At 41.7% G+C, this 25,275-nt stretch overlaps 2 protein-coding genes across 2 annotated transcripts; both read left to right on the forward strand.

Moving 5' to 3' along the window:
• The first annotated feature begins 27 nt into the window (after positions 1-27).
• On the forward strand, positions 28-7,697 carry DUSP3 (dual specificity phosphatase 3). Its single transcript, XM_030966311.1, has 3 exons — positions 28-199; positions 3,372-3,598; positions 5,743-7,697. Exons 1-3 carry the CDS (start codon positions 78-80, stop codon positions 5,946-5,948), a joined length of 555 nt encoding a protein of 184 aa, XP_030822171.1. The 5' UTR covers positions 28-77; the 3' UTR covers positions 5,949-7,697.
• A 5,168-nt stretch (positions 7,698-12,865) lies between these two features.
• Positions 12,866-17,418, forward strand: SOST (sclerostin). The gene is made up of 2 exons (XM_030966301.1): positions 12,866-13,085; positions 17,000-17,418. The coding sequence occupies exons 1-2, from the start codon at positions 12,866-12,868 to the stop codon at positions 17,416-17,418; spliced, it is 639 nt and encodes a 212-aa protein (XP_030822161.1).
• Positions 17,419-25,275: the final 7,857 nt, after the last annotated feature.

The raw sequence follows: 25,275 nt of genomic DNA on the forward strand, positions 1-25,275 counted from the left end.
CGCCTCGGAGGCGGCGGCCGGGGGCCGGGCGGGGCTGCAGCGGGCCGGGCTGGAGCCGCAGCGCCAAGGGCTCGGCCATGGGCGATTTCCAGATCTCGGTGGAGGAGCTGAACGAGCTCCTATCTAACGGGAGCGGCTGCTACAGCCTGCCCAGCGCGCACAGCAACGAGGTGGTGCCGCGCATCCACGTGGGGAACGCGTGAGTGCGCCGGAGCGGGGGGCGCGGGGCAGGCCCGGCCCGAGCGGGCACCGGGGGCGGAGGGGCCGGGCTGGGCTGGGCTGGGCTGGGTGGGGTGTGCGGAGGGGCCGGGCCGGGCCGGGCCGGGCCGGGCCGGGCGGGCCGGGTGCGATGCCCGGCGGACGGAGGGGCCGGGCTGGGTCGGGTGCGGTGTGTGGAGGGGCCGGGGCGGGCAGAGGAGCCGGGCCGGGCCGGGTGCGGTGCCCAGCGGGCAGAGGAGCCGGGCCGGGCCGGGTGAAGTGCCCGGCGGGCAGAAGGACCGGACCAGGCCGGGTGCGGTGTGTGGAGGGGCCGGGCCGGGCCGGATGCGGTGTGTGGAGGAGCCGGGCCGGGCCGGGCCGGGTGCGGTGCTCGGCGGGCAGAGGGGCAGGGCTGGACCGGGCCGGGCCGGGTGCGGTGCCCGGCGGGCAGAAGGACCGGAGCAGGCCGGGTGCGGTGTGTGGAGGGGCCGGGCTGGGCCGGGTGCGGTGTCCGGAGGGTGGAGAACTCGGGCCGGGCCGGGTGCGGTGCCCGGCGGGCAGAGGGGCCGGGCCGGGCCGTGAGGCGCAGGGCGGTCACCGAGCAGCTCCCGGTGCTTCGAGCCGGGGCAGTCAGGCTGCAGGACGGGATCTGCTGGATATCAGCGGGGTTTATTTTTTATGCCACATCATGGTTTCAGTTATCCTGTCCTATCCTTCTTGTGAAAAACGCCAATCACTTGTTTTTAAAATTTTTTAAGTTTAATAGTAATAAAATGGTTATAAAAATAGTAATATAATTAGAGTAATAATAATTTGGGCAATTTGGATTAGGACAATATGAAACAATAGAAACAAAGTGTTGCCCGGACAGTCCAGGTACCTCTTTCTGGGCAAAATAAGCCAGAAAAAGGACCCACATTAACAGAGGCTGAACCCTTAAAAGCAACAGCCTGTTGCATATTCATACACCTCATCCATGATGGATAAATTCCATTCAAACACAGGATTCTGTCTGGTCAGTGTCAACTTCTTCCTCTGAATCTTAACGGCATCATCCTGCCCGAGCGAGGTGGGAAGAAGTTCGTTTCTCCTGATAATGGAGCAATAAATTCTTTTTCTGTGAAAATTTAGGTGTCCTGTGACTGGTATCTCAGTGCGAGTCCTTTCTTTAGAAAAAAAGTATCCTACATAGCATAGTTTCTATCTTAACATTTTGTTATAACCTAAAACTATATTTAACACACTACTTAAGAGAAATAATACAGCATCACTTTCTAACACAACACGTATAATATTCATTTGAATATTTGCGAAAAGCCAATCATAAAATACACATTTTTCACACTGCTGATTCTCCTTCCCCTTTTTGGTCCATCTCTGTGCACTTCTTCCCTGTGAAATTTGGGATTTTTTTTTGTTGTTGTTGTTTTTTAAAAACACTGGATCCCCGTTCTTATTTTAGGTTTTTACCTCTTAAAGAAGTACAAGTCAAGGTCATCATCATGATTGTCACTAACTTACTCCTAAGGCAAATCAAATTATATTTGTTACTGCCAGGACATGCACATCTAGACATGGGACTGAAACCATTCAGTAGCCAGCCTGATGTCTGACAGCCACCATCTCCTTCATACTTGTAGTAGTTACAAAATACTAGTAGTAGTTTTTTCCTGGGTAAAAAAGGAAGTCATAGCTTGCAAGCTGATTTGTGCAGTAAATAATTTAAAAATAACAGTCTGTTGCCACATTCAACCATGATTTCTGGATGGGAGTTCCTATTGATGCTGAACAGTCACATATATGCTGATCTATATAATGTTAATTAAACCATATTCTCACCCTACTAAACATAGGAACTCACCACTGAATTAACGCTTTTTGGTTTGGCCTTGCTCTGTAGGATTTTTGTGTTGAAAGCAGAATTCTCCAGACACTGAAACTTCTCCCCTGGCACAGATGATGTCCTGCCAGATGGAAAATCTGTCAGCATTTGTTTGGGTAATGAAGTCTTACAAATATTTGGTTCATTGCCATAGTTGCTTGGCACAGACAGCAGAAAATGTAGAAGCTTCAGTCATGCATAAATCTTCATCTGCTTTCACTAGAATTTAAGGGGTGTGCAATCATCAGGAAGAAAGAAATTCTCAAGATGTTCATGGCCTTGAATTACATCAAAATTGTGAGTGAATGGACTGAGAGATTCATATAGATGTAAACTGACTAATTTGGGTGTTTATTTTTTTAGATTACCTAAGTGTCCAGCCAAAAGCCCAGGATGCATTGCCATCTCACAGAAACTTGTCCAGAATGATACTGCACAAATGCTTATCTGGAGCTCAGCTTAATATTAAGACTTCTTGTATTTGCAATTTATGAGTTGAGCTGTGGGGAGTTTTTAAAAAATATTTGTTTCTATATCCAGTTAAATACATACTGAAAGCTGCTTTTAAAACCAATCTCTCTTTTCACACAGTGTGCAGGAACTGAGTTATCCTTCAGCTCAAGTTTTCTCTCACATTGTGCTGATGTTGACCAGTGGGGCTTAGATTTTACTAGGAGACCACAGAGAGTGATAAAACATGTGGGGTTTTTTATTTCCCAGGAAAGTGAGGCAAATATTGCAACTGACATAAAGAAATAATGAGACTCAGAATGAAAAGTAGTGGGATTATGGCAAAAAGGATTCAATGCTCTCCTGATATTCCTTTGTGGTTAGCTCCTCTTACTGTAGACTGCATCCCAGGGCACAAGCAGAGGTTGGTGCATGGTCACTTGTGTTACAGAAGAGTTGTTTAACTGGTTTTTAAATTATTTTATGTGGGTAACTGTTAACCTTAGAAGTTAATGTGTTATCATCTCCAGTATTTTCCTACTTTGGTCAGAATTTTATGTTCAGAAAGTTAGAATTTTATGCCACAGTAGGATCTAACAGATGCAGATTCACTTTCATGTGTGCATTCCTCAGTGTCAGCCAAGAAATCAGCATTCTCTCATGCACAAGTAGTGACCATGGCTCTGAATACTTTTGTGAATTTATAACCAGTAGCTAATTCACTTTTTGGGCATATTTGGCATCTATTAACAGAAGAATCCAAGGGTTTGGTTCTCAATACCTAAATACTGAGATAATTCACCAAATTGTAATAATTTTCTTGACACTTTTTGTCATGCAGGTTCATAGCCAAGAACATAACGAGGCTGCAGCATCTGGGGATAAGCCATGTTCTGAATGCAGCAGAGGGGAAATCATTCATGCATGTGAACACTAATGCAGAGTTCTATGAAGGCTCAGGCATCAGATACCATGGCATTAAAGCTAATGATACACAGGAATTTAACCTCAGTCGCTACTTTGAGGAGGCAGCTGATTTTATTGACAAAGCCCTTTCCCAGAAGGATGGTAAGGCAAAACTGAAATACCTTTCTACCATGTTTTCTGTGCACTGAATATGTTTCTTAGTCATTTGCTGTTTAAAATGCTTCTTTGCTCTTATCCATAGAACAACCAAGTGAAAAATTCAGATAAAGGCCCTGAATCAGGCACGAGAAGGCACAGCTTAGTCTTGTGTTTATACATGCAGGTCTCCAGTACCTGGCAAAGGGAATTCTGTAGGGGTGACTTTGAAATGAGGAACAGCTGCTGCATCTTATTATAGGTTCTTTCCGGGAAGAAATGTTTTTACTTTTCCTTAGATGTTTTTATTTTTACTCTTCTTTTCTAATAAAATATTCTTTAAAACATCAGTTAAGAACCTAAAAGTGGTTGAAGGACCTTAGAAATTACAATTTAAAGGCAGAATTGATATAAGTAATACAAGTACTGAAGAGTAGTCACATAACCTGTTACGTGGGGTTTTTTCCCAAATGTACAGTAAGAATACAGACTGTCACCTTACAGTTTTTATTATATTAAGTCATTACATTATTTTATGTGTTGATTGCCTCTATTTCCTAGGATTGCAGGACAGCTGAAGGTTATATTTGCAATGTTGTTTATTGCCACATTTCTCTGTAGTGTGTTTCCTCAGAGCAGAAATCCTAGGACACAGTGCAGTGGGACAGATGGTGTTTGTGTTGTCTAGCTATTTCAACATTCCAGTTATTTCTACACATGCTTAATTTCCTTCTTGCTTCGTGACTGGGCATTGAATAGGAGGAATGAGAACTCCCACAATTCTAGAAGTTCTTTCTCTGAAATGGGCAAAGGGGTTCTGGAGCTGTGATGTGGGTTTTGACAGATGGAAATAAATTCTTCATCCAGTTTGGTGGAGTATGAAAAATTCTAAAAATTAAATGCAGCTCTTGCAGTTAGCACTGTGACTCACTGAAACAGGCTGCAAGAGGAGAGAAGGGTTTGCTGTGCCATGACTGTACCTGCTCAGTTTAATCTCAAAAGTCTCAGAGTCAGTAAATTCAGAGTCAATCTGGATTTGCAGCAGTTCCATTTGCTGGTTCTTTCGGTCTGAGCAGTTGTTTACCACACCTACCACTGTTTTTTTAATGTGGTGAACAAAGAGGAACCTTGGAGCTGGGTGATGCTGGAGTCAGGTTTAAGATTAACTGGCCACTGCAAATTGTTAGTTTTGTTTGACATTGAAGTGTATGACCCTGGCCTGCTGTAACCTCTTGGATGGAATAAACTGCATTTTGGAGAGCCACCTGGAGTCCCACATCTGTCATTTTGGCTCTTACAGACACTTTTGGCGCCCAAAGTGGGGCTCAAACCCACATCCCTGGGATTAAGAGTCCTGTGCTCTACCGACTGTCTTGGTTTGGAAAGACAGGAGTCTGCTAAGGAAGGCAGGAGCCTCACCTGAAATGGAGAATGTGAACTCTCCCCACCCCTCTGAATTGCTATAAATTTTAAATTAAGGGGCTCTCAGGCAAAAAATATGGAAGCAGGAAATAACAAATCTTTAATAGGGAAGGAAAGTAATAAAAGGATAAAATAAACAATGCAGTCCACTAGAACAACCCTGACAGAGTCAGAACCCAACCTGACACCCTGTGGGTCAGGGTGCTGGCAGCAGTCCCATTGGAAATGTGGCTCAGCCCTCCTGCAGTGTCAGGGGTGGTTCTGCTGGAGCAGGGATCCTGTAGAGAAGGATGTATTCTTGCTCTGAAGATCCAGTGGAGGAAGAGGCAGCTGCTGTTGCTCTGGGGAATCCAGTGGAGAAGCCGTGCTGGTGTCTCAAAACCTCTGGATTATATCCGGGTAGCAATGCTTGGCTCCTCCCTCTGGGCTCGCATCTCCCAATGGGATGTTACAGTTCTTATCAGCCATGCACTGACATTCAATGGCTGTTATCAGCAGATGTCCCCTCCCGAGGGAGGAGTGATTGTGGTCTCTCAAAGAGAGAGATAAGGCAAACTGCCCGCTTGACAAAGATAATCTGCCATAGAGATGGTAATAGAAAACATCTTGCATTGCAGTCTGAACACTGACTGACACCTGTCAAACTTTCATCCTTCCCAACACCCATCACCTGTTACATTTCCTGTTGCTTTGCAGCCTAACCCTGAGCTGTGACTGTCTCCCTGCAGGCCAGGTGCTGGTGCACTGCCGGGAGGGCTACAGCCGCTCGCCCACGCTGGTCATCGCCTACCTGATGCTGCGGCGGGGCATGGACGTGCGCAGCGCTCTCTGCGCCGTGCGCCAGCAGCGCGAGATCGGCCCCAACGACGGCTTCCTCAGGCAGCTCTGCCAGCTCAACGAGCGCCTGCTGAAGGAGGGCAAGGTCAAACCCTAGAGCACAGCACCGCAGTGGTTTTGTTTTCAGTTTCTCAGAGCTTTAGAGGATGGGTTAGGCGCTTTAGAGACGCGAATTTCAACCGCCGGGCTGGAATTGCTGCTTGTCTAGTGAAAATATCCGTCTGGAACTCTGTGATGTTTTCGAGATGGGACAAAATTGTGTCACTGTTTGGAGCTGTTGCCATCAAGGGATGTTTGTAGAGGGACAACTCAGCTGTCTTCATACACATTTCAGAGCCCCTGCAGACTCCATAGCATATGTGGTTTGCATTGACATTGAATGTGATTTGTTTAAGCTTTGTCTTTAGTTGTCTCACCAGTTCAGGAACACATCATCACAGAATGATTATATGCAGGTGCTTTTATTGAAGAGCTCTGGGTGTCAGGGGCACAGACCCAAATCTGACTCCACCATGGCTTCAGGATGAACATGTTTTTACACCCTTATTATATAACTACATATTAATTATTAGACTTATATTGTTCTGTTGTATACATTGATTTCATCCAAGCTTGGATTCTTGTAATTTGACGAGCCCTTAGGGTCACTGGACTGGGACTGTCCCAGTGCCACTCCCAGTGTCCCCATTTCCCCGTTCCCAGTGCAAACTGGAGCTGGTGGTTGGGTCCCCAGTGTCCTGCATGGGTCTGGTGCCCAGGACGAGCCCTCTGGGGACACTGGACTGGGACTGTCCCACTGTCCCCAGTGCCACTCCCAATCCAAACATCCAATACATTGATTTCATCCAAGCATGGATTTCAGTCATTTTCATCAAACCCTCCAACATTGTTTCTCATTATTCTTGTTAGGATTAAACAATAATTCTATCCAATTACCAAATAATCATCACATTTTACAATTATATAATTTATCATATAACAATTATATCTTTTATCATAGTCATTAAATGATTATACAGGTGCAGTTTTGCATGATCCAGTAAAGCCTAACATTTTCCCAGGCCCAACCTTTCTTTCCAACTCCCCTGAATATCCCATGATTTTAGAAACATTTTATCCCTATACTATCAACCAGAGCACCAGCTCCCAAAAGCCCCAACACATCCCTTCACTCACTCTTAATAGGAGCACTGTAATTTCTAAAGCTTCTTTTTCATGCACACAGGTGCCTAAAGTTTGAATGTAGGAGCTTCAAGGAATGGGAAGCATATGTACAAATGCACAGATGCATTCACTTGGAAAAGAAAGTGCATGCAGTGTTTTGTGTGGATTTATGCAATACACAGTGTGAGAGTAAAGCCATTCAGAACCCATGCTTGATGCACACTGTGTTTCCAAGAATAGTTTTTTATCTTTTCTGTTACAATGGACATGAAATAGTCTGTTATTAAATGCTCTTTTATTTTTATTTCAAAATCATAGTAGAAAAAAATGTCTAGAGCAAATGCTGAGGGAAGAACTTGAACAAGGAAGAAATAATATTACTATTTAGAAGTGTTTGTGGTGGATGTATAATTTAAGTATCCTAATATAATGCCTTTCAAAGCTTGTATGGAATTACAGTGTCTTTATCTCTTCTTCACTATCACTGTTCAATAACAGAATAGAATGACCTCACGTGCAGATTCCTTCCAGCACAGGTGTGCTTACAAAGCAGTTTGCACAAGAACACTCTTGACTTCTTAGATTGCTTGCATGGTATCATGAAATAAAAAATGAGCATTGTAATGTACCACACTGTATAGGAAATATTTACATTGTATTCAAATAAATGATTACTTGATTCTGTTTACTACAGATGAAATGAGTATTGGAAGAGGGAGCTTTGTTTGCACTGTGCCTGACTTAGTGTGTAAATGTGTACCTGTGATTCACAGCACTGTATTCATGCCAATGATTTCCCACTGCAAACTGGAATTGTTGGTTAAACCATCAGAAACCAGGGTGACTGTTGCATTCTCACCTGTGCTTTAATGTAGTTCTAGAATGAAAAATCTTAAAACTGTTTTAAACAGAAACACTTTAATGGTAACACATGTGATCCCAGATGAAGTTTTGTCTACTCAGTTCAATAATCAGAAATCACAAAGGCCATGCATGCATCGTTTTACAATCAGAAATCACAAAGGCCATGCATGCATTGTTTTACATTCAGAAATCACAAAGGCCATGCATGCATTGTTTTACAATCAGAAATCACAAAGGCCATGCATGCATCGTTTTACAATCAGAAATCACAAAGGCCATGCATGCATTGTTTTTTTACTGCTGGTTTTGGGGTTGTGTGGTTGGAGGTCTGGGAGAGGCAGGGGAGGCTCTGTACAGCAAGGTAAAGTTCTTGAAGTTCAACTCCAGAGCAGATTATTCTGCTTGAGCTCCAGTCTTCCTGGTTTTCCTTCCACAGGATGGAGCTGCCACAGCAAGGAGCCTTTTCTCTGTCGTGTCCTTCAGGTGACAGTGGAGGGACACTCTGCGTGGTGTTCCCTGTCACATCTCCAGTCAGTCAGTATTCAGTGCTGGCTTTGAACCAGGATGGTTCAGAAATAATAAGTAGTAATCAATTCCACTACCTAATTACACACCTATTTGCTTCCTCCCATTGATCCATTTAATCAGGAGTAGATTAATTGCTTCTTCAAAATTCCTAGTTACTAATTTCATGTTGTGTGAAATAGGAGTAGTGGCTTTAGAAATAGGGATACTGGCCTTACCTTTTCTACAATGCTGACTTCTCATACTTCAGTTTAATCTATTAATTACCCTTTAAAAATACTTTAAACATAGATTTTTATTTTTTTCTTGTCTCACACCATGTATTCTTAACACCTATTTGCACTATAAGGAAGAAAAAGGGAAATTCACATTGCATGCACTTTATCTTTCACCTGTTACTTGGAAGTCAAAATTTCAGTCCATTAAAGAGCTAAGAAACCATTAGGCATTATACCTTTGTTGACCTTTAATAAACCAGAATGGTTTATTAAAATTGAGTCTGTTTACTTTATGGTGATGTTTCTGTCGTTGTTAGTACCAAGAAATATTGAAAACCAAAACAGGAGAATGTGTTCTTATAGTCAAGAAAATTTTTACTTCGTGGGACACTGGTCACTCTTATGGAAACTCTGGCCCATTTGTCTCAGTATAACAAAACTGATTTAGCAAGTGTTTTGTAATATGAGGGTGGAGAGGCATAAGTAAGACAATGTTATAAATTGTTTTTAAAAGTGAGACAGTGTCTCATATTTAAAATCACTGATAGGCAACTCAGCAACGAAACCATTTCTGCTTTTAGAGCAGGCTAAAAATAGTTAAAATGTCAGACCACTGCTCCATTAATGGATCATAGCTTTCCTCTGAGTCTTGCTCTCCAAGTACAGTCATGTTGCAAATTCCTCTGCCCATTTTAGCTGGCCAGGAAGGTCTTGTATGTCTCTAATCCACAGTGATATATTGTATACTAAATTTCTCTTCCTGATTGTAGAAGGAAAGATTACATAAAACATGGGAATGAGAGCTTTCTCTCCTTGTAATATGAAATTGAGGATGTATTGGAAAAAATAGAGCTTTTTATTCCTCTGAAATTGCTGAGCACCTGCCCTTTGCTGTGAGATCTTCCTTACAAGAATGCTGATTTAGGGAAGTACATTTGGAAAGAGCTGTTTGTTGCAAACAGCAACACTCTGTCTCTGATGCCAGAAGCAGAACTTTTTACCTAATTTTATTTTTTATATTAGTTCTCCTAGTTTGCTATGATGTTTTTAGCACAATCTAGTGGAATCTGTCTTAGTTTAGCACAGAAATTTCTCCTAAAATTACTTTCTGGGCGTCGCCAAAGAGTAAAACTAGAAACAGAACAAGCCTGAGAGGTGTCTTTTAAGGATTTGCTGGTGAGAATTAGTTTTAGTTATTTATTAATCTATTCTGCAAATAAATCCTGGAAATAACAAAGTGTTGGTTGTGTGTTTTAATTGTAGTTTCTGCAGGCTGATGCTGCTGGCTGGCTGACTCACCAGATGGAGCTGTAGGCTTGTTCTTCTTCCCAGGAGAGCCATCCCTGACTCCTGAACTGTGCTGGTGTGTGCATCCAGTGAATTCTTACCACTCAAAAGCCCCCAGAATGACTTAGCAGTCTCTGGTGGAGAATAACAAGAATCCATTTATTTTGGCTTCTTGCAGAAGATGTCACCACAGCATTCAAACTGTTGTATTCATTCCGTGACATTGCAGAATTCTGAGGCAGCTGGAAGTTGATTAGGAAAGGCTGCAGCATGGAAAAATAACAAACAAACAAACAAACAAGTGTTTGAGAAGCAAAGTTCATGTCAAAACAGAATTCTGATCATGTCAAAACCAGAATTCCTGGGCAGTGTGTGAAGTTTGTGCACAGAGAAGCTGGAATTGCACCTGCACAGCTTTGGGCTGGGATGCTGAGCAGAACCCTCAGGCCCAGGTGTGGGCAGGGGGAGCACCTGGAGCTGGAAGTGAGGCAATTTCAGGAGCTGCTTTAGCTGTGCCTGCATTGCAGGGTTCAATGCCAGTGCTTCAGGAGTTCAGTTGCAATGCCAGTGTTTCAGGAGAGGTGCTGGCGTTCAGAAAGCAGCAGCAATGGATTCAGGCTGAGCAGGAGATGCCAATTAACTCCTGATGGCTCTGATTCCTCCTCAAAGCAGAGCACTGCTTTGGGCTCAGTGGGGTTAACTTTCTTCCCATTTTGGGGTTGTGCTGAGCTCCGTGATGATCTTACAGAGATGTTTGTGTTACTGCTGAGCAGGGCAGACACAGCTGAGGCCTTTTCTGCTGGGGGTTGTTGGTTTCTCTGGGTCTGGATTGAAGGCACTTCAGATGATAATTCAGGCTCAGATTCAGGTGTTTGTTGTTTCTTATCAATGAAACAACCTCACAACCATGAGTTCTGCAGCCCTTCATTAGCAAGGCACAAAATGGCCAACTCTCTCTTATTACAAGGCCTTTTAAGACTAAACTATCCAATTAAGAAATAGCACCTAGATTATTTTCCCTTTTAACCCAATAACTGATCCCTCAAAGCCTGCAATGTGGACTTCTCTGTCCAATTACAAAATGCCACCCAAACCCATGGAGAAGGTAAATAAGAACAACCAGTCTCCACCCTAAAACCTCCATCTTGCTTCATATTTATTTCCAATTAAGAAATAGCACCTAGATTATTTTCCCTTTTAACCCAACAACTGATCACTCAAAGCCTGCAATGTGGGCTTTTCTGTCCAGTTACAAGATACCACCCAAACCCATGGAGAAGAAGGAAGAAGAAGGTAAAGAAGAACAACCAGTCTCCTCCCTAAAACCTCCATCTTGCTTAAGATACTATCTCAATATTTATTTCTATATTCTAAATATATTTGGAATATATTTATTTCTAATATAATCATATTTAATATATTTAATTATAATATAATACATTTATTATTATAAATAATTACCATTTATTACTAATTATTATAAATAATTACTATTTATTTCTAATATAATCAAATTCAATATATTTAATTACATATAATAAACACTCTCTCCCTGATAACTCTTTTTGTTTTTTCCTGTGCTTCATTAAAACTACAAAAATCAAATTTTGGGGGGAGGGAAGCAGCACAGAGCATGCCTGCTTTGCTGCAGGAAAGGCTGTGAGCAGGCAAGCAGCTACAGGGTGCGAAAAAATGTTTTTGTAGCTAAGGAATCTGAATGGCTGAGATTTGGGTTCATTCCTGGCACCTATTAGGCCACCCTCCTTCTTATGGACAAGAAGTTTTAAGCCACAAGCTAAATATAGCTTCTGTTTTCTTCATTCAGAAATTGTTTTGGTATTATTTCTTCATGTGGGTTATACAGATAAATATAATAGTTAATAACAGTTCATATATAAGAGTTAATACAGATTGTTGAAGTGCTTGGGAGAAGCTGCATCAAGAAGATTTTTATGTTTTATGTGACAGTTGATCACTCTAAATGAGATTCTCTCTAGTGGGCCTGCACTGACAACAATATTTTGGAAATATTACATGAAAAATTAACAGAAACTGAACTTTGGTGGATACATCCAATTCTGAAAGTATTTAAACAAGGGAATAAAGAGGCAGCAAGGACTCAGTGATTGCCAGCACTCAGCTCTGTTCTGCTTTTCTGCTACTCTCTCTGATGTCACTTTGGACAAGGCTCTCTTGGAGAGAACCCACACATGGTGCTATTCCTGTCTGACCAAAATAATACCAAAATCCTTCTTTAGTTCCTGCTCCTTCAGGACTTGGAGTCCTTCACGACTTGTTCAGTTCAGCTCCAAGCCAAAAATAGATTTACTACATGTAAGTAAGCAAAATGATGCTTAGAAGAACATGAAACAAAATGTAGAGCTCCTTGTTATGGAAAAGCGAGGGAAAAAAAAACTCCTTGTTATGGAGAGGAAAAAACCCTAATAATTTCCCTGCAGAGACTGAAAAGCAGAATTACTGAGCTACACTTTCTAGATTTACTCACTTTATACATTGAGCAAAGGGAAGAGGGAATTTGCTGAATAACAACAGCAAAATGTCAAAAGTCTGAAAAACCTTTAAAAAGACAAAGTTTCAAATATGGATGGAGGCAGAAGCAGGTTTTAATTACACCATTGTTAGAGCAAAACTGCAGAAAGGCTTGGCAGGTTGCAATTCATTGTAGTCTTGTCTATCACCTTTTGTTGCCAGGCTCAAAAATGAGGTAGATAAGAGAAGTTTTTGCATAACAGTTGTAAAATATTGTCACTAACCCACCCCCACACACCCATTTTATTTCACACTGACAAAAGCTGAGATGAATGAGTTGTCTGGCCCTTCCCACTTTGTATAGTCATTGGCTGGCTTGGTTCTAAAAGGGATTTTAAAAAGGGGAATAATGTGCCTTTGCCCAGGATCTGAGGCTGTCAGGGTGCTGAAAAGCTGATCTGTGACCATGCAGATCCCTTGGGCTGTGTGTGCTGTCTGCGTCCTGACACAAATCACACTTCACTCTGTGCAAGGCTGGCAGGTGTTTAAAAATGATGCTACAGAAATCATTCCTGAGATCACTGAAAATCCAGAAACACCAATGGAGCCGACTTTCAGCAACAACAACACCATGAACCAGGCAAAACATGGAGGAAGACACATACAACAAACTCCAGACCTCAGTGGTAAGAAAAATATCATTATTTCTGTTTGGATCATAGCAATTTGTAAAAGAAAACTTGTGATCATCTATGTTTGTTTATTAACACTTTAGGTGTGGCCCAGCTGCTTTAAGTGACAGGGATTTACATCTGCTGTTGAAGAAGTATGAATATAAACATTAGGAAGAATATATTGGAGTTTACTGATGCAAATATCAGCTCTCTGTTGAACATTGCTACTCTGCAGACAACTCCAAAACATCAAACCTGCAGAAATTAATACCTGTAGATAAAAACAAATACCTGTAGATATCACTTAACACTTCTCTGTGTTTTGTGAGGAAATGTCACAAATTGTCTTTCCCCCTTTAATATTAGGTTGGAGGAAGGGTTGACAGTGGAGACAATAATAGAAATTCGTAATATTTAGGAACATCCACACCAGCTGTGGCTAAGATCACACGAGAAGTGGCACATTGAGGTTGTGCTCAGCTAAATGAGAGAAATGTGCTGCTCACTGACAGATCTTCAGCCAGGTTCCAGCAGCCAAAAATGCTCCAAGATCCATTGTCACTTGACCAAGTGTCTAACTTTAGCAGTGATGCAAGACACCACCAGCCTTCTGAGGAGAGACAGGAGATGGAAAGCTAACCCCAAACAGAGAAAGGTAGCTTTAAAAAAGCTTTCCGCTGGAAAATAGAGCAACTTTGCTCCTCCAGACACACAGCACAAAGCACAGAGCAGCACAGGCACAGATCAAACTTAGAATTTCCACTGTTGTGCATTGCAGATCTCAGCCAGCCTCCTTTTTCTGGGGACAGCTTGAAGGCGATTGGGAATTTCTGCTGCAGCTGTCTTTAGGGTCTTTAAAACCAGAGGGTTAACAATATTTTAAAAGAAATTTTTTTAAAGTAATGCTTTTGAGAGTGTGGCCTTAAAAGTTTCTCATATTCCTAAGAGGGAGAGCACTGAGTTCCTCCCAGGCAGAGCAGGTTGGGTTTTTTGTCTCATCTCAATACCTTCATTTTCTAGCTTCCTGCTGCTCTGCCATCAGCTGGGAACCTGCCCCACTGATTTGTGCATATTTTTCAAAGTGGAAAGCACAGTAAGTTAAGAAATCAAAGACTGAAGGACACTGGGCAGTTGTTTAGGATACACAATGGTCTTGTATACTTATTTTGGCATTTTTAACATAAAGAATCAAAATGATGATCCAAAGTGGCCAGACCTGGAACATATGCACCGGACCATGAGGGATTTTGCACCTGCACACTCACAGGACATAAATGCAGATAATATCACATATAGAGCTGAGGCAAGTGCCTGGATATTTAACTGCCTGTGCAATATGGAGGTATAATGCACCTTATTCCACTCATTTATTTATTTACAGACAGACATTTTCTTAGCTGCTTAGGGAGCTTGGGAGTGTTAGACTGAAGTGTATGTGGGGTTCAGTTGCCAGTATTTTTGTCACAGCTGGCAAGGATTGCTTAATTCCATTAATGCAATCCTTCAAAATCTAAAAAAAAAAAAGAAATCTTGCTAGCTGTACTTTGACAAATATAAATCTGAGCACTGAAAATCCTGTTTCTGTATTTCATAGGAAAACCTAAAATTAAAATCTCTGTACAAATACCGTTGTGTCACTAATAATTCAGGGTCAGAATTCTTTTTTGCTGAACTAAACCTTGTACACAGTGAGCAGAATTGGCCTAACAGACACAGCCTATTCTGAGCTGACCTTTGAAGGCTTCCACCACAAACAGTGTTCCTGAATTAAATGTCTTTTTTGTCCTTTTGACTAAGAACATTAATGTAGATGAATAACTAATGTAGATTAATAACTTCTAGATGAAGTTATTTGATAAACACTTAAAAATCAAATTCTGTGTCTTCCCAACAAGTCAATTAACCAAGGGAAAGGAGCCACTTTTGGGAAAAATTATGTTCCTGCAACTGGAAAATTTCTAAATACTTAATGCTAAGAAATCTTGTCTTTTCTAATGCTTCATTTGCCTAGAGTTATCCATTGAGAAAAAGGAGAGGAAAAAATCTGTAAGGTTCCTAATAGCCAGAAGGTGCCTTTAGCTCTCTCAGGGGAGCTGTGTGGGACATGTGGAATTACCAGAGAGAACAGGAAATTTGGAATAGCTGCTGCCTGAATAGTGGGAATTCCTTAGTGCTGTTGTTACCTGGGATTTCTCTAACCTGGAACACATCACGCAAGCTAAAAAATCACTTCAGAAACACTCTTCTTTGCTGAAAAAAAAATCTGGAGTAAATAGAGTTGAAGTAAATAAAGTTAAACTAGAGCAGTGGAGGAAGGTGTTGCCCACAGTTAAATGGAGCCAGGAGAATATTGCCAAAAATTCCCAGCTGCTCCATTTCCCCCTGCACAGCGCTGACATGAAATGTACCTGGTGCATTTTATTCACCAATTTGTACTTTGTTATTCAAGGGTTTTTAAACTGGAGTAGCTGAATAGTCAGGAGCTGCATGAGTGAGCTTTTTGGGGTATTTCTCCTGCAAATCTGCTGGTCAAGTCTAGCTCAGAGAGAGATCTGCTGCAGGAGCTGCTGTGGTTTGACACTGGCCCAACACCAGGCACCCACAAAAGCCACTCACTCACCCTCCCCTGCCACAGCTGGGCAGAGGAGAGCAAAATCAACAACAACAAAATCTGTCAGATTAAAGCACTTGGTAAGAGAGTGAGAGAAACTGAGCTGGGGGTTTGGAGGTTTGAGATAAGGACCAGGAGAAAAACACTCCAAGGGCAAAACAGGCTTGGCTTAGAGGTACAAAATGACTTTATTACTAACAGATCAGAGGAGGATAGTGAGAAGTAAAATAAACTCTTAAAAACATCTTTATTACCCCAAAATGCTCCTTCCCACTGACAGCTCAGGCAGCCAGGGCATGGGGGGATTTGGGTTAGGGCTTGGGTTTGGGTTTGGGTGCTTTCTCAAAGCTGGCAGGGAAAGAGCCCAGAATGAAGGGAAGAGCAGGAATGAAGGAAAGAGCAGGATTGAAGGATTACAGGAATGAAAGAGCAGAACTGAAGGGAAGAGCAGGACTGAAAGAACAGGACTGAAAGGAAGAGCAGGATTGAAGGATTACAGGAATGAAGGAGCAGGACTGAAGGAAGGAGCAGGATTGAAGGATGACAGGAATAAAGGATTACAGGAATGAAAGAGTGGGACTGAAGGGAAGAGCAGGAATAAAGGATTACAGAAATAAAAGAGCAGGCCTGAAGGGAGGAGCAAGACTGAAAGATTACAGAACTGAAAGAACAGGAATGAAGGGAGGAGCAGGACTGAAGGAAGGGAGGAGCAGGATTAGAAGAGCTGGATTGAAGGGAAGGATTGAATCCTTCCCTTCAATCCTTCAGAAATGAAGGATTACAGGAATGAAGGAGCAGGACTGAAGGAAGGGAGGAGCAGGCATCATGAAGGATTGCAGGACTGAAGGGAAGAGCAGGACTGAAAGAGCAGGACTGAAGGATTACAGGAATGAAGGGAAGAGCAGGATTAAAGGATTACAGGAAGTGAGGAGCAGGGCTGAAGGGAGGGAAGAGCAGGAATGAAAGAATAGGACTGAAGGGAGGAGCATGACTGAAGGATTACAGGAAGGGAAGAGCAGGATTGAAAGAACAGGGCTGAAGGAAGGGAAGAGGAGGGTTGAAGGATTAGAGGAACCCACAAGCAGGACTGAAGGAAGGGAGGAGCAGGAATGAAGGAGCAGGGCTGCAGGGAGGGAGCAGAAATTAAGGATTACAGGAATGAAGGAGCAGGGCTGCAGGGAGGGAGCAGAAATTAAGGATTACAGGAATGAAGGAGCAGGGCTGCAGGGAGGGAGCAGAAATTAAGGATTACAGGAATGAAGGAGCAGGGCTGCAGGGAGGGAGCAGCAGGCAGTAACGCGTTCCCTGTTCGCAGATGCCGCCTTCAGCTGCCGGGAGGTTCGCACCACGCGGTTCCTGACGGACGGGCCGTGCCGCAGCCTGAAGCCGGTGAAGGAGCTGCTGTGCTCGGGCCAGTGCGAGCCCTCGCACCTCCTGCCCAACTCCATCGGCCGCGGCAAGTGGTGGCGGCAGAACGCGCTGGATTTCCGCTGCATCCCCGCGCACAGCCGCACCCAGCGCGTCCTCATGGCCTGTCCCCAGCAGGAGACGCGGACTTACAAATTCCGAGCGGCCACGTCCTGCAAGTGCAAGCGCTACACCCGCTACCACAACCAGTCCGAGCTCAAGGACTTCGGCAGGGACATTCCCCGGCCCCAGAAGAACAAGAAGCCGCATCTGGCCAGAGCCAGGAGCGGCAAATCCAACCAGCACGAGCTGGAAAATGCCTATTAGGAAGGAAGGAAGGAAGGAAGGAAGGAGGAAGGAAGGAGGTGGCTCTGGGTTGTTGAGTTTGTGAGGTGCCCAGGATGAGGTGAGAGATGAGAATCTGGCTCCCATGTTCTCGGAAGGCTGATTTATTATTTTATGGTATTATATTGTATTCAAAGAATGCTATACTAAAATTAAGAGAAAGGATACAGCCAGAAGGCTTAATAAGAATGATAATGAAAAAGTTGTGACTGATTCCTCAGAGTCCGACACAGCTGATGGTGATTGGTCATTAAGTAAAAACAATTCACATGAAACCAATCAAACACGCACCTGTTGGTAAACAATTCCAAAGCAGCAAAACAGGGAGAAGCAAATGAGATAATATTGGGTTTTTTTCTCTGAGGCTTCTCATCTTCCCAGGAGAAGAAATCCCGGTGAAGGGATTTTTCAGAAAATGTGACAGTGGCACTGGATGACACGGACTAGCAGCTCCAGATGTTTGCTGAACCATCAAAAGGCACTCAGAGGTCATAGCATGGTGTTCTGACTGCAGAGGGTTCCAATTCCTTCTGCTGAGCTGGGTCAAATAGGCAAAAACTGGGTCAGATTGTAGCACTTATGGGTGATAAAGAATGAGATAAAGGCAGCTGGAGGCACCTGTCACTATAGGACACGAAATAACACCACGCGGACATGCAGCTCTCTCAAGGCAAAAAGAGAATTTTTAATTTCTGGCTCCAACATTTATAGATTTCCAAAAGTGACAGTGGATTGGAGGGTGGCAGCGCCACCTCTCCAATGACACTGGACAAACCAACAGTCCGTCAAATTTCTCCTCCTCCAGAAAAGAATGCAAAACAATAAGTTATTTACAGAAAGTGTGTGAGAAAGTTTGTTGCAAGAATGTAAACATCAGAAGGTTTAGAAAAACTTAAATATAAATTTTTCAGGAGGGAAGGGCCCTTCCATGTGCATGCTGGACAAATAAATTAAAGTTTTCTCCCCCAGTCTCACGGGTTTGCCGCTGTCACTCACTTGTGTTGTCCTTCCTGCAGCTCAAAGAATTGCATCTTATCTTGCTGCCAGGACTGGGCAGTTATTTATGTCCTGTAAAACAAAAATACTGCAAGCATCCTGGATAATCAACCAGTATTGCTGGGGAGAATTAAATTCTTGAGTTCACCAGAAAACATTTAGCATTAGATTTGAAATGTAAAACCATTGTATTATTAGATTATTGAGTTCACCAGAACACATTTAGCACTGGATTTTAAATGTAAAACTATTAGATTTATTGAGTTAATCAGAAAAATCAGGGTGACAGGAGGTCCATGGCCTGGACCTCCTGTGTCCTGGAGGAGCAGGGAGGCAGAGGAGACTGAAGTTGTGGGGACAACCACACTTTGTTTTATCCCACTCATTTATGGGAAAAGAATTTTGGGATCCCTTCCCCAGACCAGGATGCAGGACAAGGCTGCAGTTAGGGAAGCACCAGGAGAGTCTCTGAAGGAGCCCTAGAAAGTTTGGGGTAGCAGGGATTTCAGGTTCTGGCGGATGAAGTCGAATTGCTGGGAAATGAACACATTGCCAGATGTCCTCATGCACCAGGTGTTGCCTCTCAAGCCAAAATGTGACATTAATGTTCTCAAAACAGAAGTACGAGTGTGACAAATCCATCTCATACTTTTCATTAAAAGATTATGGGGTCGACAAATTCAAAACTGGCAACTAGAACCATATTGATTTGGGAACAATGATTTGTTTTAGGGACAGTTCAACAAAATTCTCCTGGAATTGGAGTGGAGCAGATTTATGAACAAGATGCTCCTCTCAAACCAGATAAGCTCACTGATGTTTGTCCTGTAAGCAGCTAACATTATCCATAGTCTGACATAGAATATACTGATTATTCCTTATTTCCTAGAACATGTTTGACTTTAATATCAGCTTAGATACATCCATTTACATTTTCTGTTCTGTAGAGTTTGGATTATCTGGCCACACACTCTGTAGCAGTAAAACTGTGCAAACCAAGCTCTGGGAGTGAGGTGGTGGTTCTGCATTAAAAATGAGGCTCTGCTAAATCACGAATTCCTCTAGAAAAGTCTTTAGGACATGCAGCTTTGTTTTTTCTTTAGTTTGGCAGCAACTTTCCTTTACTTAGCTTCTCAACACTCAGACTAATGTTTGTGTTTTTACATTAAAGGATATTGTTAGAAAGTGAATCGTCAAATGCTGTATACATCCTGTAGAATTTATGCTGAAATAATATAAACTGTGGAAATTTGAAATGTTGATAGATTTTTCAGTAATTTTATGTGGGACCAGAACCTAGAGAGAAAAGGTATCATTTCAGAGAGTGAATTACGTATTTATTTTTTTTCCAGAAAAATTATTTATGCAATGTTTTAACTTGTAGAGAACGAGAAGTAATACTGCTTTAAAAACATTAGTCTGTTATTTTTAATTTTAATGTTAATAAAGTAGAAACAATGATTAATTCTAGAAAGACTCATTGATTTCCAGCTACAGCATAAAGCTGATTTCCTGCAAAGCCAGGGGTTCACAGAACAGTCAGGGTGTCCAGTTTCTGGGATTAAAATTGAGATCCTTAATTCTACCAACCTACACACCCCTAAAGAAACTCCATCCTGGAACTCTTTGCTCTGGTACAGAATGTTTCTCATGGAAAAATTCTTCCTGGGCACATGAGCAGCTCAGAATTATTTCCATATTCTCATTTCTGCTTCCCTCAGACATTCCCTGGTTCTGTGTTCACAACTGGATAAAGCCACCAAAGAAAACAACAAATCTGTGAACTGTCAATCAAGAGATCTTGGTTGAAATCTGATTGCTTCAGATTTCTTCCATTGGAAAAAAAAAGAAGGAAAACAAGTGTGGAATCCCCTTTGCAAATGCTGCCAAGCAACAATTAAACTTTTTTTACACTTTAGTATTGTAGAGCTATGCTCGTTTTCATTTAGTCTTTAAGAAACATTTTCCAATAAAATCAGAGAAAACGGAGCTTGTGCTGCACATGGCAGGCAGGTCTTTCAATGCAGATGTAAAATGAGCAGCTTTTCCAAGATAACCAGAATATAAATTGTCCTTCCTTACTATGACTTGATACATAAAGAACAATTTCAGGAGAAAATATCACTTTTAAAACTAACTTCTCCTGCCAATTTGACTAGGGGAAAAAAATAAAGCCCTGCATAAAAACCCAAAGTAAACCATAAAAAAAAAACACATAAAAACCCACAGTAAACCATTGTCACAACTGCAACAACATTTTCCAAAACTTACCTTTGCCTTCATGAATTTGAGGCTTAAATTTCAGAATTCAGTATGAGCACTGCAAGCAGTGCTGAAGTGAGAAAAGCAGTCCAGTTCTCTGGAAAGCTCTTCCAGTCTCTCAAGCATCTAAAGTCAGTGAAATATTGGTTTTTAAATATTGGATGTAATCAATGCCAGTGAGAGAGACTTGTTCCACTTCATCTCAGACCCCATCCTGGGTTTCAGGCAGTTCAGAAGCATCAGGCCTGCTTCAGGTGAACCAGGAATGTCTTTGTCCCAGATATTTCACCTAGAAGAGGTTTCTCCTACCCCAAAAAACATATTGTCCCATACAGTTCTTGTCTACCAAAAGTGCCAATGCTTCCTGCTGCCAAACTGCCACTCAGATCTTGCATTTTTCTGGCTCACCATGTAAGGATTTATTCTTTGCAAGCCATAAAAGCTTTTACAAGAATCTCAGAGGGTGAAGAATCCTTTTAGGCTGTATTTCCTCTCAAAATCCATCCTGTTTCTGGTGACTTCTCGCTGGTTTTAGCACAGGTTAAAGGTGGATGAGAGGAGCACTCTGCAGAAATTACTGATTTTCTGTAATTTTTCTCCTGAAACAGTCACCTCCAACCAGCACTTCTGCAATTTATGTTATCAGGAGAGGAACTGGAAATATTGTTTTGCAAACAGCTGGAAAAATCAAAATGTAGGATGTTTCAGAGGTGGAATGCCACATTCTCCTCCACCACCACATCCATGTGGGTTCTTTCCAGACAGAGAATTTGGGATTGTTTATTCTTTTTTTTTTTAATTTTGCAATCACCCTCTATTTTTTAACCTCTACTATTGGTGTGCATAATTTCAGAGGAGAAAGCATCCCTAACTGTGGGTTTGTAGGAAATTTGAGTTTCTCTTTTACACAAAATTACACATTTTTGGTTCCTTTCAAAGAATGGACAGTGATCTGCTGTGTGCTCCTTCTACATAAACAGATTAGATTAGATTATTAAATGAGATCATTTTTCATTGTAAATTCTTCAAATTGTAAATTGTAAATTCTTCAAATGAGAATGAATGTCTTCCTTGCCATTTTTGGCAATAAAACAGCATAATTGTGCATTGTTTAGGTGCTGCTGAGGTATCAGCAGGAACAGGTCACTGCTTTTACCCAGAAAAGAAATCAAATCACTTCTTTCAGACAGAATCCATGATTCCTCCAAATCTGCTTTGCTTTTCCACCCCATTTTTATTTCCAACAATTTGTGTAGACCGTGGCACATTCTCTACAATGCACTCACTGGCTTAAAATAGTCACTGTGCTCACTTCATTTCTTTTTCTGGCGCAAGTAGAATCCTGCTGTAATAAAATAAAAATGAAAAAATAAGAAATGAAAAAATAAAGAAAAAATTAAAAATGAAAAATGAAAAATAAACCTACCAGCAGAAGAAGGATCCTGCTGGTATCCCAAGGCCCCGGAGATTTCGCACAAGGTTCATCTTTTTAATTAGAAATTGAACAATAAAGAGCATGACTTTACCCAGTGAGGTCCAAGGCCCAGAAAACACATCCCATGTGTGTTCTGCAAGTGTGGTTGAGAAAATCAGCATTGTGAAATACACAAGGCATAAACATGTATTTTTTTTAGCCATATGACATCAACTTATAATTAACTTGTTTCACTCAAATTAGTGCAGCATATGGGCACACAGAACAACTTTTCTATAATAAACAGCCTCAAAAGCCTTCAACTATCATAAAACATACTTATATGCGGCTGGAGTTTGGATTGAACATGCTGTGAACCTGAAATTTGATAAACTGGAACTCCCCTTGACAGGCCAGTCATGGAAATCCACGTCTAAAATAACACTAAAATAACTTCTAAAAGAACTCAGCATTTCAAATCAAGGCAGCACAAATTGCAGAACTTGCAGCACACGCAGCCAATGTCATTTAGTTGCACGAAACTGCAGCTGCTCCCTCCAGTCCTAGAGCCACCAAAAGGAAAATTCAAGTTTTTTCAAGGGATTGACATTTCTCTTCCCAGAACTGTGGAAACAGTTTTTATCACTGAATTTTGGAGAGTCAAGCAGCAGAGCTCCACGGACAAGGCTCATGATGCCTTGTTGCCATTTCATTGCATTGGGAATAAGGGGCTTTGCTGTATTTTTTTATATTATTCACCAAAATGAATTTTAATCTGGGTAGAGAAGAACAAACACAGAGTGTCTCAAGACCAAAGGGAGGAAGTATTGCTGATTTTTCTGTCTCTCTTAAGCATTTCTGATGCTGCTGAACTGGTTATTTCTTTCAATCCTAAAAGTTTTCAGTGTTCTTCTATGAGAACAAGTTCTTACTGTAAAAAGAGGGTAATAAAACTAATCAGTGAAACCTGAATAGAGGTAAAACTCATCAGCCCTGTTAATTATGAAGTAAAAGTATAACAAACACAAAGAGAACATTTAAAACTCCTCACCTTTACTACATTACAGTGTACAGATAAATTGAACTCATCAAGCACATGCCCTGTTAATTATGAAGTTAATTATAAAACAAAGAGAACCTTTAAAACTCTCACCTTTACCACATTGCAGTGTACAGATAAATTGAACACTTCATGGATGAGGCAGCCACAGCTTCTCTGGACAACCTCTCCCAGTGCCTCACCACCCTCACAGTAAAGAATTTCTTCCTAAATCTGACCTTTTTCCAGTTTAAAAGCATCCCCCTGGCTCCCTGATGCAGAGGCCTGTCCATGTTTCCTCTAGACCCCATTTAGGTGTTGGAAGTCTGCTCCAAGTTCTTTTGAAGCCATAAACATCCATTTTAGCCCCCCCAGGTAAGTGTGTAAAGTGAATAATTTTATTTTTTTTTTTACCCATATTGGCTACTTAGATTACAGCTGATTCCAGTGGGCCTGTCATGCCGCTTGGGAACTCAGCTTCAGATGGAAATTGTGAATTTCCTGATGAAGAAAGAACACATTGCTCTGTTCTTGGTGTCCAGAAGGGTAATATCATCATTTTCATCTCAAGGGATAATATCATCATTTTCATCTCAAAGGGTAATACAATCATTTTCATCTCAAAGGGTAATATAATAATTTTCATCTCAAAGTAGCCCCAAGTCCTTGACTGAGTCCTGAGCCCCAAATCCTTGGGTGAGCTAAAAATCCAAAGCCATGCATCAAATTAAACTCCCACCCCAGGATGTTTGGAGCACTAACTCTAAGGCTCAGACTTTCTAGTTCATGGCTTTCCAGGCAAATTAAATATACTCTCAAACCGAGCAATGATAGGGTATTTATTTCATGGTTATCAAGCCCCTAAATTAAACAGACATCATTATCACTCCCCCAACAATTTAATGCTTGCAGCATGAGGTTATTTTAATTAAGAAAACAGCTCAGCTCTGGCTAAATAAATAAGTGATGTCATTCTTCATTCAGACCTCCAGATTCTTTGGTGTAAAAACTTCCCTTAGGAGAGGTTTTGGGACACGGTGGCTCCTCTGAGACTATTTCCATCTCTCAATTTCTCTAATCTCTTCTTCCTTCCTTCCTCCTGTCTCTTTCCTTCCCTTTCACTATAAACTGGCCAGTATTTAACTCTAATGCTTCCAGCCTGCCCAACATGCTTTTAGAATTGGGTGGTTGTTGGTTTGTTGTTTTGTTGGGGTTTTTTTATAACCAGAAATAAAGCTTAATTTAAGGTAATTACTTCCCCATTTGGAGAGTTTTGCTATTTGCAGGGCCTTATTTTTTTCCCCTAGTCAAATTAGCAGGAGAAGTTAAGTTTTAAAAGTGATAGTTTTCTCCTAAAATTGTTCTTCAGATTAAGGGTAGAGCTCAAAGCCAGAAACTTCTCACTCATGTTGAATTTCTGCATGTCTAGAAACAAAAGTGGTGCAATCAGGAAATTATTCAGGGGAGGAAGAGGACAAACAATGATATAGACTCGAGGGAAAATATGTATTTAAGCCTGATCACCAATTAGTATGGGCTTCCAAATAAATTAATCTTTAAATCAGAGGTGTCCAGAGTCCTTCCAGGAATCAAAAATGGGCCCATTGGGAAATATATTTTTCTCTGGAACTGGTTTTTTTTTCAGTAACATCTCTAATATGGTGTTGAGAGCTCACAATCAGTCATAACGATTGAACCTACAGTTGCAGTGGAATGAAGAGTGCTAATAAATGCAAATATTCAATGGAAAAGTGTTAATAAATGCAAATATTCAAATATTCTTCTGTCCACTGACAGGAGACAGTGAATAGGACATTCTGAGGGGGAAAATGGCATAATTTCAGAATCCAAGCATCACACCCTCAGACAGATCCCTTTCTTCTATTTGGAGTTCTGTCTAAGCTGTAAGGATTCTTTACTATTTTGGGGTTTTGGAACCCCAAAGGGGCCAAAGTCTCCTAGTTTTAGGGGAAAACTCTCACTTTCAAAACCAGCTTCTGCTAATTTGACTGGATGTGTGCAGCTGCTTTGGAGCACAGCTGAGCTGGCAGATTGCATGTGAGCAATAAACCCAACCCACATCCAATTTACTTTTAAGCTACACAGCCCTCAAATCTGTAATTCTGGT

Source organism: Camarhynchus parvulus, chromosome 27, assembly GCF_901933205.1.
Source record: "Camarhynchus parvulus chromosome 27, STF_HiC, whole genome shotgun sequence".
NCBI classification, from domain to species: domain Eukaryota; kingdom Metazoa; phylum Chordata; class Aves; order Passeriformes; family Thraupidae; genus Camarhynchus; species Camarhynchus parvulus.

Excerpts from the sequence above, each read along its gene's own strand:
- DUSP3 (XM_030966311.1), top strand. The coding sequence starts at position 78 with ATGGGCGATTTCCAGATCTCGGTGGAGGAGCTGAACGAGCTCCTATCT. Across the intron at positions 200-3,371 it reads CGCATCCACGTGGGGAACGC|GTTCATAGCCAAGAACATAA; the intron begins GTGAGTGCGCCG and ends TTTGTCATGCAG. Across the intron at positions 3,599-5,742 it reads AGCCCTTTCCCAGAAGGATG|GCCAGGTGCTGGTGCACTGC; the intron begins GTAAGGCAAAAC and ends GTCTCCCTGCAG.
- SOST (XM_030966301.1), top strand. The coding sequence starts at position 12,866 with ATGCAGATCCCTTGGGCTGTGTGTGCTGTCTGCGTCCTGACACAAATC. Across the intron at positions 13,086-16,999 it reads ACAAACTCCAGACCTCAGTG|ATGCCGCCTTCAGCTGCCGG; the intron begins GTAAGAAAAATA and ends CCCTGTTCGCAG.